Source organism: Amia ocellicauda, chromosome 11, assembly GCF_036373705.1.
Source record: "Amia ocellicauda isolate fAmiCal2 chromosome 11, fAmiCal2.hap1, whole genome shotgun sequence".
Taxonomy (NCBI): Eukaryota; Metazoa; Chordata; class Actinopteri; order Amiiformes; family Amiidae; genus Amia; species Amia ocellicauda.
Genome location: NC_089860.1, coordinates 34,416,282 through 34,428,867, shown reverse-complemented (window position 1 = coordinate 34,428,867; position 12,586 = coordinate 34,416,282). Strand labels below are relative to the sequence as shown.

The 12,586-nt window shown below is 40.9% G+C and overlaps 1 protein-coding gene and 1 pseudogene across 1 annotated transcript; both read left to right on the top strand.

Annotated features, from left to right (window-relative positions):
* Positions 1-20: 20 nt before the first annotated feature.
* The window catches only part of LOC136762752 (solute carrier family 22 member 6-like), a 32,196-nt pseudogene continuing 19,630 nt past the window's right edge, over positions 21-12,586 (top strand).
* On the top strand, positions 5,013-12,333 carry LOC136763535 (cytochrome P450 2K1-like). The gene is made up of 9 exons (XM_066717598.1): positions 5,013-5,364; positions 6,140-6,302; positions 6,602-6,751; positions 7,653-7,813; positions 8,209-8,385; positions 8,612-8,753; positions 9,345-9,532; positions 9,953-10,094; positions 10,523-12,333. The coding sequence occupies exons 1-9, from the start codon at positions 5,164-5,166 to the stop codon at positions 10,705-10,707; spliced, it is 1,509 nt and encodes a 502-aa protein (XP_066573695.1). The 5' UTR covers positions 5,013-5,163; the 3' UTR covers positions 10,708-12,333.

Sequence of the window (12,586 nt, the reverse complement as noted above, 5' to 3'; positions counted from 1 at the left end):
GTGTTTAAATTATTATAACATTAAAATATGAATTTCGATCAGATACTGTCTGCAATCGGTGGCTTTGGAAAGTATCAGAAGATCCTGTACATTTGGATTTGCCTGCCGCAGATCTTCTTGGCTTTTCACATGCTAGTGAGCGTCTTCACCGGCGCTGTGCCCCCGCACCACTGCCCGGCACAGCGGCACCACGATGCCCAGACAGCAGAGACCTGGACCCGGGACTCCAGCCTGAACTCCAGCGTCTCTTCGCTGGATCCAGTGCGGTCTTGTTCTGGTCCAAATGCCACAGAGAAAAGAGTCCTGAGAGAAATGGATGCGAGTCAGGCTGGATCTACAGCACAGAGATCTTCCACAGCACCACTGTCTCAGAAGTAAGTCTAGTTTGGTATGTTAATGAATGTTTATTACGTCAAGTGGTGTCATTGATATCATAATCGACCAGTTATGGTTGATTTATTAAGGGAAATAACAACATCCGTCTCAATCCTGGTGACTGGAAGTGGCCAACACTCTCCTCGGAGATGAACACATCTCCATGATTTAGGCTAATCGATGTCCCTAAATCCCACCACTAGACGAGCTCAAGCAAAGTCGGTGTCCAACAGGATGACGGTACACTTACCATATTGACTCTCAACAGTAAGAACAGCTGCGTTGAATTTTGATATCGAAGATCAATACATTTCAATAAAAGCTTGAATGAACAGATATTCAGACACCAAAAACCCTTGGTGCTCAGTTACCAGATTTATCTTCCCATGCAAAGAAGGTTTTAGTTTTTCTATGTTTATCTGGCCCAGGAACAATGAAGTGCTGTTTGAATCCAGTTCTGTATGCTTATATTTCCAATTTTGCATATATCTTTAAAATATAATATTATATAATTATATGTATAATTATATTTAGCATATATTAATAGTGAGAATGATTTTTTTTTTTTATTCTTCCTGATAATATGTACCTACTATGTTGGCTTGGAATTAATTTATGGTACATATATATTCTATATGTATTCTTCTTCTACTACTACTTCTATTTCTTATTATTATTATCACCATCATCAGAGGCAGAGAAACACTTTTAAAAGCTTAAGACATTATATTTAAGTCATTACAGTGACCCGTTCTGTATATATATATATATATATATGCTGCTTTTCAGTCACAAACAAAACATGGAATAGACATGGAATAGAAATATTAACATCAAATTAAATAATTCTTAGGCGTCTTCCAAATTATGTCACAAAATCGTTTATGAAATGTGTGGAAAAATAAGATTCCTGAGAATATAAAAGGCAACAGCTGATGTTTTGAAGGAGACTGCTATATTTGCTTACATTTGAACATGCTGCTTCCTGGCAGTCTGGGCAGGTAATCTGTAATTTCTAATAATAAAAGACACTTAACAGAGACTCTACTGTGGTGAGGATGTGAACTGCCTTGTGTGCTACTGCTGCTTGGCTTTCCAGTGACAAAAAAACAGGAAGCAAGATGACTTTCTGCATTATGTCAATAGGCTGCTGGAGTCATATCAGACATAGTAGAAAATAGTGCTCTTATCTAATTTGCACCAAACAATAAATGTGACTACTAGATTGATTTACTCCAAATGATTTCCATGAGATATTGCATCCAAAAGATTTGAAAACACATATGACCACATCTACAACAAATTAGCATTATTTCATAAGCACTTAGATTCCATGTGACATCCCATTTAAAAGGGAAGGATGAGTCTGAAAATGAAAGTGTGACACATTACCACATGTTGGAACAACAATTAAAGCAATATGCATATAATTTTTCACACTTGTTTGAAATCATGAATTCACAACTACAGATGTCTATATATGTGATGCATTCACCCCACACTTCTCCAGTCAACTAGCAGAGGTCATCATCTGCAGAATTCCAGCCACAGCTTCTGACATTCCACAGCAACAAGTACAATTATCCAATGAACATTCCTCATCACCATGTGTACTTCTTCAGTCAACCCTTTACTCCCATTGGACTACACTCCCTCCTCCATCTCCTGCATCCTTCTGCTTCACTTATTTAACTCCCTTTGCTGCAGTTTCTTATTGTGGTCTTGTTCTCTGTATAGTGACATCGCTGAGCCTTGTATGCCAGTGTGTAGTCTTCTTGTGTACCAGTCCCTTGTGGGTTTTTTTTTTTTTACCGCCGGCTTTTGGATTCTCCTGACCAGTCTGTTCGCCCGATCTCTCGACCACCTGCTAGTTCCCTTGACCACGAATACTGCTTTGCCCCTGTTGTTCCTGTTTGCCGGCCCTTGACTCCTTGCCAGACCTGACCTATCTCCTATGCTCTACACCTGGCATTCCCAGCTTTGTAATACAGTTTTGAAGAATGTTCAGATCCCAAAACTGCTTAGGTCCATACAATATTGAAAAGGCAAGGATAGTTCCTGCTCTTGGTATTTTTCCTTGTAACAGATTGTGATTTGAATATGCAAACATTAGTTTATATATATATAGGCGCAATTCAAGTCTCTTGTATTCTCTCACCTTTGCCCCTCATTTGGTTTTCCTTTGAACTGTTACTATTTTGTATTAATTTAACCAATGGGGGGGCAGCTAAAATGCTAAATGTTTATGACTCCTGCAGCCTACAAAAGTTTTTCCTCTTCGTTTTTTCTTTTATAACACGTGTATATGCATTCACAGGATAAGTAGCTGGTCATCTGGGCCCACATGCAGTGCACCATCAGAATAAGATAAATATGCTTATATGGCAGATGTTGCTGGTTTTCACAGTGTGGGCAGAATCGTCTGGCGTCGGGTGATACTGGGGCAGTGCGGTGTGCCTGACTGTGTCTTGTGTCTCTCTGCAGTGGGATCTGGTGTGCGACAGGTGCTCTTGACGTGGATGTCTGTACAGCAGAGTTTAAAGTGCTGCCGCATATAAACAGTGTATTGTGCAGTTAATATTCAGAGAGGTGTACTGGAACAAGAGCAGACAGCTTTAAAACAGATTGACTGGGGAGGCAACATCAGCTGGACACGTGGACCTCAAAGTTTGATCAGAGGGCAAATGTCAATCACTTTTGGATTTAATTTTAGGTACAAAGCATTCTATTCTTGTTTATCTTGTGGACACACCTCTAGTGGTATAACATTTTACTATTGTTTATAGTACGATTGCATTATCTTGGATGGAGGCATCAGACAATAATAGTAATAATGATTGTGATAAGAATGACTGTGAGTGTCTGTTTGGGCTGTCTGAGAGGAGACGAGCAGCCTGCCCACACGTGTGTCAGACAACACTCTGCCTCCCCCAAGCTAAGGGAGTAATGATTCTAGTCAGGATGAATAATCCCTATGAATGAAAGATGTAAAGGAACAAATTATAAACTGGTTTGTGCAGACTTGATAAGTCTAGGATAGGGATGTCCGTGACCTGCTTCATGCACTCAGCATCTATCAGTGATCTATCAGAGAAAGATGAAAGTCCCCCATGACACTGGCTTCTCCCTTGTTCCAGGATTTCCTTATGTCATGATTTAACCAGGCAATGTGATTGGGTTCTGTCTTCACACACATTCGTAAACCCTTTCAGTGAATGTGACGCCCACACTGTCCTGTTTGGGCCTGTGTTTCCTGAACACTGAAAACCCTGTTAAACTGCTCCCCTCACCACCACCCTCCCCTCAGACAGTCAAGAGCTCCCTCTGATGGAGGTGTGGAGTAATGAAGTGGCTCCCGGTGAACAACCCTGAAAAGCAGTCTCGTCAATGAGGAAGGTGCATCTCAAGCCTGCTTTATCAATGCCTTTGGGGTGGGGGTTGCAGGTTTGTGAACGTCCTGGTGTACTACGGCCTGTCTCTGGGCATCTCAGACCTGGGGGTGGATGTGTACCTGACGCAGTGCATCTTCGGTCTGGTGGAGATCCCCGCGCGCTCACTGGTCCTGCTCTTCCTGCCCTTCAGCCGCAGACTCTCGCAGAGCGCCTTCCTGGCCATCGGGGGAATAGCCTGCCTGCTCACCCTTGCCGTGCCGCCTGGTAAGTCACAATCCTGCACAGTCTGTCATTCCAGGTTCAGAGAGGCTTTCTCAAGGCCCATGAATAGGAGAGGGTTATACGTCTTCCCCAGTATTCAGTGCTCAGAGCTTTGGAGTATTGTCTTCCCTTTCTGAATGGGATTTATATATTTATATATTTATATTCATGCGGCCTGTTAAGCTAATTGTACTGAAGATGTAGCAAGGTAAATACGTGTTTTTGTTGATGTCATCATGTTGATGATTTTAACTCCATGTCTGTGTACACATATTTACTCAGAATAAAGTAACAAGCATGAAATATTTGGTACCGGAAATGACTCGCATTGTAGTACAAGAAGTCTTAAATATCCCTTTACTCCATTCAATAACACATATAGAAATGTGTGAAGGAAACATAATAGGTTATTTAAGGCAAAGGCAATAGCTGCAAATCAGGGGACCACGTCACGGTTTCAGCTGCACTGTCATTTTCAGAAACACGCCTACTGTGTTAAATGACCTCCTGAAAAAGTTCATTCAGTTCAAGACACTGACACTCACCTACCGCTGTCTCGACCACACTGCACCAAGCTACCTTCAGAAACTCGTCTCTCCATACATCCCCTCCAGACCACTGCACTCCTCCAGTAACAGAAGACTAACTCTGCCTCCTCTCCACTCTCCTTCCTCCAGAGCCGCTCCTTCTCATCCCTGGCCCCTAAGTGGTGGAACGACCTGCCCACCGAAGTCAAAACAGCAGAGTCCTTGACCTCATTCCGGCGCTTACTCAAGACGCATCCTTTCAGACTATACTTAGTATACTTAGTATACTAAGTCCTTAGTATACTTAGTCCTTTTACCCCCGTTAGATAGCACACTGTGTCCAGCAATATTCAAACACAGTGCCTTTGTTTACATGTATTGCTAAACTGTGGCAAAGACTGAAATACAAGTGCTGTGGTTTTAAGGTTTAGGCATTATTCGTTCTGTGAATACTTTGGCACACAGTAGTAACCTCTGCCTTAGTGTGCAAAGGGAGAAGGACACAACCAGCAATTGATCTAGGTACAAGACAATGGTTAAGCTCTGTATATAAGCAGGTGAAGGAGTATAGGTGTAGCTATAGGCAAAGAGGAACTCTCCAAGGAAACATGTCTCTGATCGCAGTGCTGCTGGCGAACACTGTCACAGTGTCTCTGGTCTTCATTTTAACAACAGCCTTCTTCTTCTACTTTCTCTTCAAACCATCCAAGTCATCTGTGTACAGGTTCCCCCCCGGCCCGGCTGCCTGGCCTGTGATCGGGAACCTCAATATTCTGGACTTGAAGAAACCTCATGAAACTTTATGTCAGGTGAGTGTTCAGGTTTGGGAGAGAGGAGAAGAATGTGGTGCAAAGCTCGTATGTTCTGATATCTTCGCGAGAGGCAGTTGATTCAATATAAATGGATGTGAAAATGTTTCGTACAATGTTTAGATTTTTACCCTTGAGTCCTGGCTCTACTGCTTGTTAATAGTACATCACTTTGACAAAAAATGATCTGATAATTATTAATAATGACTGAAAACTTGTTAAACTGAAAGAGAATCATTGTAGTAATAATAATAATAATAATAATAATAATAGGACAAACAGGTTAATAACAAAACACTGATCAATAAATTAAATTACAAACAAGAATATATATGTCTTTACTGAAACAGTGCCCTTGAAACATACTAGGGCAGTGTAGAAATTCAGTTTAGCCAATGCAGTGTGTTGTAGAATCAACTGGGCTAATTATCGTGTGGTCAGTTTTACCCCTGACAGCCGCTATGGGGAAAGGGCTGCGATGATGACTGTGCTAATGTGAAATTTGATTATTGACTTACCTTGCTGTCCTTATGTACACGAACATAACAAAACTTTTTCCTCGGCAAACCCAGAACTCAATTTGCTGACAACTGCTGAAAAACAGTAAACACCCTCCCACCCCCCTCACAAAATCTATGTAAAAGTAATGCAGCAGATAAAAATTGGAAAGTCCAGATGGCTGAAAAATTAAAAGAATTAAGATTACTGGTGAGTCCTGGTTGTTGTCAATGCTTGGACTGAGTATTTATTCTCTCTCCTCTTTCTGCTGCCACAGCTTTCAGAGAAGTATGGCAATGTATTCACCTTTCACATGGGCAGGCAAAGGTGCGTGGTCCTGACTGGATATGAAACAGTGAAGGAGGCCTTGGTGAATCAGGCAGATGATTTTGGCGAGAGAGGCATGACACATGCGTCCACAGTGTTTTCGAAAGGCGCCGGTAACTAATGTTTTAATGTACAATTTCCCCAACGGATAAGTAATACATCAGAAAACCTGTTGCTTGACTGAGATCATTTTCTACCTGAGAACCAGACTCTTTCAGCTGAAGTTTCTCCAGCTTTGTTTTCATAGTAGCCCAGTAGCCGCTGTATAATTCTGGTTAGGGGTTATACAATTTATCTAGAGAGCAAATGCAGCTGTGTTTTGCATAAGCAATGTTTTTGCACAAGAATAGATCAGAGAGAACCCAGACATTGAGAGCATCTTTAAGGTTCATTATGTTTTTTGTTTTTCCAGGCATCGTATTTGGATCTGGGGAGTCATGGAAGACCATGCGGAGGTTTACTCTCTCCACCTTGCGGGATTTCGGCATGGGAAAGAGAACCATCGAGGACAGGATAGTGGAGGAGGCCCGATGTCTGTTGGATGTCTTTGAGTCCCATAAAGGTATCAGAGAATATTTATTTTAGATATTAAAAATAAAAAAATAAAAAACTCAAGTACATTGTAGGTCTCTGGTGGAGATTCCTGACCAAGTAAAGAACTTTAATGCTTTTTTAAGGGCCACATAAAATACTACTTGGAAACACATTGGAGTTTCTGTGCTTCTCTTATCAGCAAGTTGGCATGTCTTGCCATTTACAGGTTATACATTAATTCCATGTAAGTGTTACACATGTTGTATTCTAGGTATCAACCTTTAACATTTGGACAGTTTAGTACACTTAATTTGTTGACAGGATAATTAACCTTTGCTTGTTGGCACATTATAGTGTTTTTCTGTCAGTAACATGTATTGTCTAGTTCACCTTTCAATAAAGTTAACAAGAAGTGAGACATTTATTTCTGTATTAAAAATACATTAGTATGAGGAAAACAGTACAAGTTTTAAACTAAGTCAATTGACTGCCAATTGTACTATTTTTACCAAGAGTGCTTCAGACAGTTTCTCAGACCTCGATCAGTACTAGTCTTGCACTGTTCAGCCTACAGTCACATTGACTAGTCACAAACTAGAGCTAATCTCTGCCTGTGAAACCAGCCCTTAATTCAATGGTACTTATGCTTGGTGGTGTAAAGTGTTTCTACTCCAAATCCCAGTGATTGCATTTTATTTGTTGAGTTTCATGTTCAAACTGAACAGAAGACTTTGTACCCTCTGGGGAAAAAACTACATATACTTATATAAAACCCCACAGAAGTAATTGTAATAAAAAGATGTACTGGTTTAACGATCATGAGAAACTGATGCTGATAGAGGACCGTGTTTTAGGTCTGAGGGAGTGGATATGATCTGAGTGTTTTAGATCTTGTGTAAGTGTGTTCCGTGCTTCGTGTTTCCTCTAAGGTGACCCGTTTGACCCCACCATTAACATCACCTCAGCAGTGTCTAATGTGATCTGCACCATTGTGTTTGGAGACCGGTTTGACTACAGCAACTCCCAGTTCCTACGACTCCAGCAGCTTCTCAGCCAGAATATTAAGCTTTTCCTCTCCCCTGCGATGCAGGTATGAGACTCCGGGGACATTGTCCTCTTCATGATTCTGTGTGGTCACAAATCACATGCTTCTGTAAACACATGCATTTAAAGTTTTAAGGGTCAGGCTCATTAATTAATAATGTAGTTCATGGCCTCAGTTTGGTTTGGTTGTATAATTTTAAATCCCTGATTGAACTGACTGGGTTTCTGTATTGACCTTTTCCAGGAGAAGTGAAACAACATGCCCGAGTTTCAGCCTGGCCAAAGTTAACTACAGTCTGTACAGTTAGAAGTCTGGCCTTTTTCTTTACTCTGATCATCTTACTCTAGTTTAACTCTTGGTCAAAAGTAGTTTACTCTACACTGAGCCTTTATCCTGCTAATCGGTACTTGCTAATCCTGTGGTTGTGTTTGGTTTTCCAGCTGTACGAAATCTTTCCTTTCCTGGGGTCTTTTCTTGCCGATTTCAAGAAAATGTACCGTAACAATTTAGAGACTCAGACGTACTTCTCCAACTACTACCATGAGCGCAAGGACATTGTGGATAGAAACGACCTGAGGAGCTTCATTGACGCTTTCATTGCCAAACAGCATGAGGAGGTGATGTTCTTTCACTATCTTAATCCTAATATTAACGTCTAATATCTTGCTGTGGCTCTTGTCATTTAAAGGTTTCATTTATAGGAGATAATAAGTATTCATGTTTTATTCATGTAAAAAGACTAAGACAGAAGTAATTATTTTTACAGTTTTCGGGTGGGAGGGCAGACATAAAACCTTCCAAGCATCTCATATTTCATTACTTTGATTTTTTCCTTCTGTTTAGGAAACAAAAAACCCAAATACTTATTTCCATGAGGTGAATATGGTGTCCACTGCAGTTACTCTTTTTGAAGCAGGAACAGAAACTACATCATCCACTCTGCGCTGGGGGCTTCTGCTGCTGATGAAGTACCCTCATATACAGGGTGAGTCGAGACACGAGCTCTTGGGGCCTCTAGCCTGATCATCTAGTGGGTCTCCATGTTAGTCTATATCTAAACGTAGGCATATAGGTCAGGCCCCATCACTGGTCCTGGAAAGCTGCATGGACACGTTATTTGTTGTTTAAAGCCTATATTGGTCTTAATTTAAGCAGAATAACTAGGATCCTGGGAATCTTATACACAGACATAGCGTCTGATCCACTCAAATGATCAATGAACTCCTCTAGTAATTGTTTGAAATTGTTTATAGATATACCAAGGCTTTACACAAAATATACACATTGCAGGATTTCCTGCAGCGCAACAACTGGCCTGGCCAAACATATGCATGAGTAAAAAACAAAACGAAAACAACCACAACAAACTTTACAACACAAGCGCACATGCTCCCCCCCCCCCCACAGCTCTCTCTGCGCAACAATCCACAAGCAATCCCCCCATCCAGAATCCCCATACTAAAGGTACTGCCACACTCAATTCCAGTGTAGTCCAGGGCTGTAAACTCCTCAGACCACTGTCCCCACCCTGCCCCTTCACTTCTAATGGTGGACTGTCTCCTCTCCCTGCCTATAGAGAAGGTGCATGCTGAGATCCAAGCCGTGATTGGGAAAGAGCGCCCCCCAAGGGTGGAGGACCGCAAGGACATGCCCTACACTGATGCAGTACTGCATGAGATCCAGAGGTTTGCTAATGTGGTCCCCATGAATGTGCTACATCAGACCAAATCAGACATTGACTTCAAGGGCTACAGAATCCCCAAGGTGAGCCTACCCGACACAGCAGTCCACCTAATACAGGCAGCACACACTGTGACTGACTCTTTGGCCAACGCAGATCTCACCAGACAATTCCTTGGTCAATAGCATCATGTCTATAAGGAACAGTTTCACTTTCAATGCTTTGGCTCGATAATAAAGGGAGTGTTTAATACATTACATTGCACTGCTTCCTAATACCACATTGTTCACTGTGGAATTTACTCACTTTGAAAAGATCAATTTTGTGGGGAGAGTCTGCGTTTAACGGTTTCAGACTGGGCCGTGTGGGACTCCTCCACTCAGGACATTTAAGAAAATAAATGTACAGTTACTGGAGTGAGAATGTGAGCTGAGAACTTCCCATTAGTATTTCCTGATTAAAGATAATTTTCTTGTAAAATAAACCTTAACTTTCCCACACAGGGCACTCCAGTCATTCCTCTGCTCACCTCTGTGCTTTTTGACAAGAACCACTGGGAGACACCACACAAGTTCAACCCACAGCATTTCCTGGACGCTCAGGGAAAATTTGTCAAGAGAGAAGCCTTCATGCCCTTTTCAGCAGGTCAGTGCCACATCCTTAACTTAGCCTTATCAATATCAATTTTCATGTACAGTTAATGAAGACTAGCTTCTCAAGCCTGGAGACCTGGTCTCTGCCTGACTGCAGTGCAATGCCAATATTTTACATCACACATCTGTGGGACTTCAGTGACTGCCATGAATGTTCTGGGTCAGTGTTCTACAGCAAAATCCCCTTCTAATGACCTTTACAAGGATGTGACACAAAACAACCAATATTCAGTGTGTAAATATATCAGGCATGTAATATCAGTGTCTCAAAGCCTTAAATTGTGCATCGTGCACGGGGAAGGTGGAAATGAATACCACAACTGTTGGGGTGTGCTGTGGAGAAAATGGGGGTGATTCCACTGTTTTGGGGTTGCTGGATGTGTACTCCATCCCACACGTCCCTGTCTTTGTGTCCTGTAGGTCGCCGAGTGTGTCTGGGCGAGACCCTGGCTAAGATGGAGCTCTTCCTGTTCTTCACCCTTCTCCTCCAGAGATTCAAATTCAGTCTGCCTCCGGGCATCTGTGCTGAAGATGTGGACCTGTCACCAACCATAGGCGTCACCAACGCACCAAAACCTTACAAACTGTGTGCCATCAGGCAGTGACGGATTCAAAATCCTTCCTCTGCGCACCAGACTCCACCTCGAATCTGATGCCACTGGAGAGCCCCTCCCCTTCTCCTCCCCTGCCTTTTGCCTTGTTGTCAAAATGGTTTTTAAAAGCACTCAACCCAGCCTGCATTCACATTCACCCACTTGACAACTGTGCTCAACAGCCTCCTTGGAAATATACTCAGGTGTGTGGTGCGTTTATCTGGGTTAATTAACTGTCATGTGGATGTTGGGTCCTCCACTGTCCCACAATATGTTACGCTGCTGTACACAGCTGCTGTGGTCAAATGACACGTAGTAGTTAAATAGGAAGTGAACGGGTAATGGGTAACCATTCATTCAAACAAATATAGAAATTGACACTTACATGGTTGGCTGTGGAAAAGAGACAGCTCCCCGAGTTTTGGAGTAATAAATTGGTACAGAAGGATCTGGGTTTGTTCAGGTGACACAATTTAACATATACTGCATAGCTCCACCTCACGCTCTCACGCCTTGTTGCAAAAATGTCAAACAAACTATGATAACGATCTTGATTTATTAAAAACGATGTGCAGTCCCCCCTTCCTCCTCCACCCAGGCTGCTGGTTTTGCCAGCAGGACCGATTTCTGTCACTGCTTTTTTTCATTTGAAAAATCTCACGCATTGATGTTTTGAAAACCTTTTGAAAATTATGATAGTGAGACATGAAAAGAAAATCTCCGGATATTTTCTTCTTCCTTAAAACCAGGGAAGATACACCTTTAAAGAAAACACTGAGTACTTGTTGTTATGCTGTATTACTGTGACTTTCCTGAACTGTTCAAATCTCCAGTTGCAGAAGGTACACATTAATATTGTGAAGGCTATTGACAAATACATATTTGAAGTGACAGGGAAGTAGAGAAAAATGATGATTGGAAAAGGACATTGCATTATATGCTGTATCAAACACAAAGAGTGAGGTGTCAGTACTCATTGGGATTTGTCTTTAATTATGTATCAATAACATGATGCATTATCAATTCATTCATATTGTAATAATGATTGCAAAAGCTGTGTGGAAAATATTGTAGCAAAGGACTAGTTCTGTACGCATTTTATACTGTTAAATCAAAATCAACTTGCTCTTGTTTATAATTAAAAGAAAGTATATTGGAAAAAAATATACACCCCCTCTAAAAGCCTTTACAAAAAGCTCTTCCTTTGTTAGCCTACTCTGTGCTAAAAGTTGTATTATGGTTGAGGGTGTATTTGAGTGATTCAATAGAAAATGCATTTAAAAAATATACAAAGTAAAAAGAATATGTCAACATTAATCTTGCTTATCGGTTTTAAAATTGACATAACAATGTGACTGTCTTTGAATCACCTCTGTTCTGTATATTCCAATAGCACCACTACAAGGTGTAATTTAGTACATTGAGATCAGTGAATTTCCTGTCCTATGTTATTTGTGGTGTGCGGTACAAGTGTTATGTTTTTGTGTTTGTTTAATATTGAAGAATGTTTCTAAAATACAAAATAGAAATGGTTTCAATTGGGAATGTAAAACCATAATGTTTTTTTTTATCGGGATTCATCTCTATGTTTCACTAATCGCATATTTAATAAAATATTAAAATAACATAAACCATTTACACATGAGTGAAATTCTACCACAATGTGTGTAAAAATCTCAAGGAAATCCTTCAATCATCTTGTTTGAATTTAAATTCCAGCGTCTCAAGATTTTTCGCTTCTTCATTATGAATGTACGAGGTCGTAGGAGTTTAATTTACTGTTTTAGAATAACACGGTAAAATAATTAAGGAACAAATTCACTTACCACTGTTGAACAATATAGTTTAAGGTAAATTAGCTTACATTTGTTTATTGTTAATTCATTTAATT

Bases quoted from the DNA above. Each gene is read 5' to 3' on its own strand.
- LOC136763535 (XM_066717598.1), top strand. From the start codon at position 5,164: ATGTCTCTGATCGCAGTGCTGCTGGCGAACACTGTCACAGTGTCTCTG. The intron at 6,752-7,652 runs GTATCAGAGAAT...GTTTCCTCTAAG, and splicing joins TGTCTTTGAGTCCCATAAAG to GTGACCCGTTTGACCCCACC. The intron at 8,754-9,344 runs GTGAGTCGAGAC...CCCTGCCTATAG, and splicing joins GAAGTACCCTCATATACAGG to AGAAGGTGCATGCTGAGATC.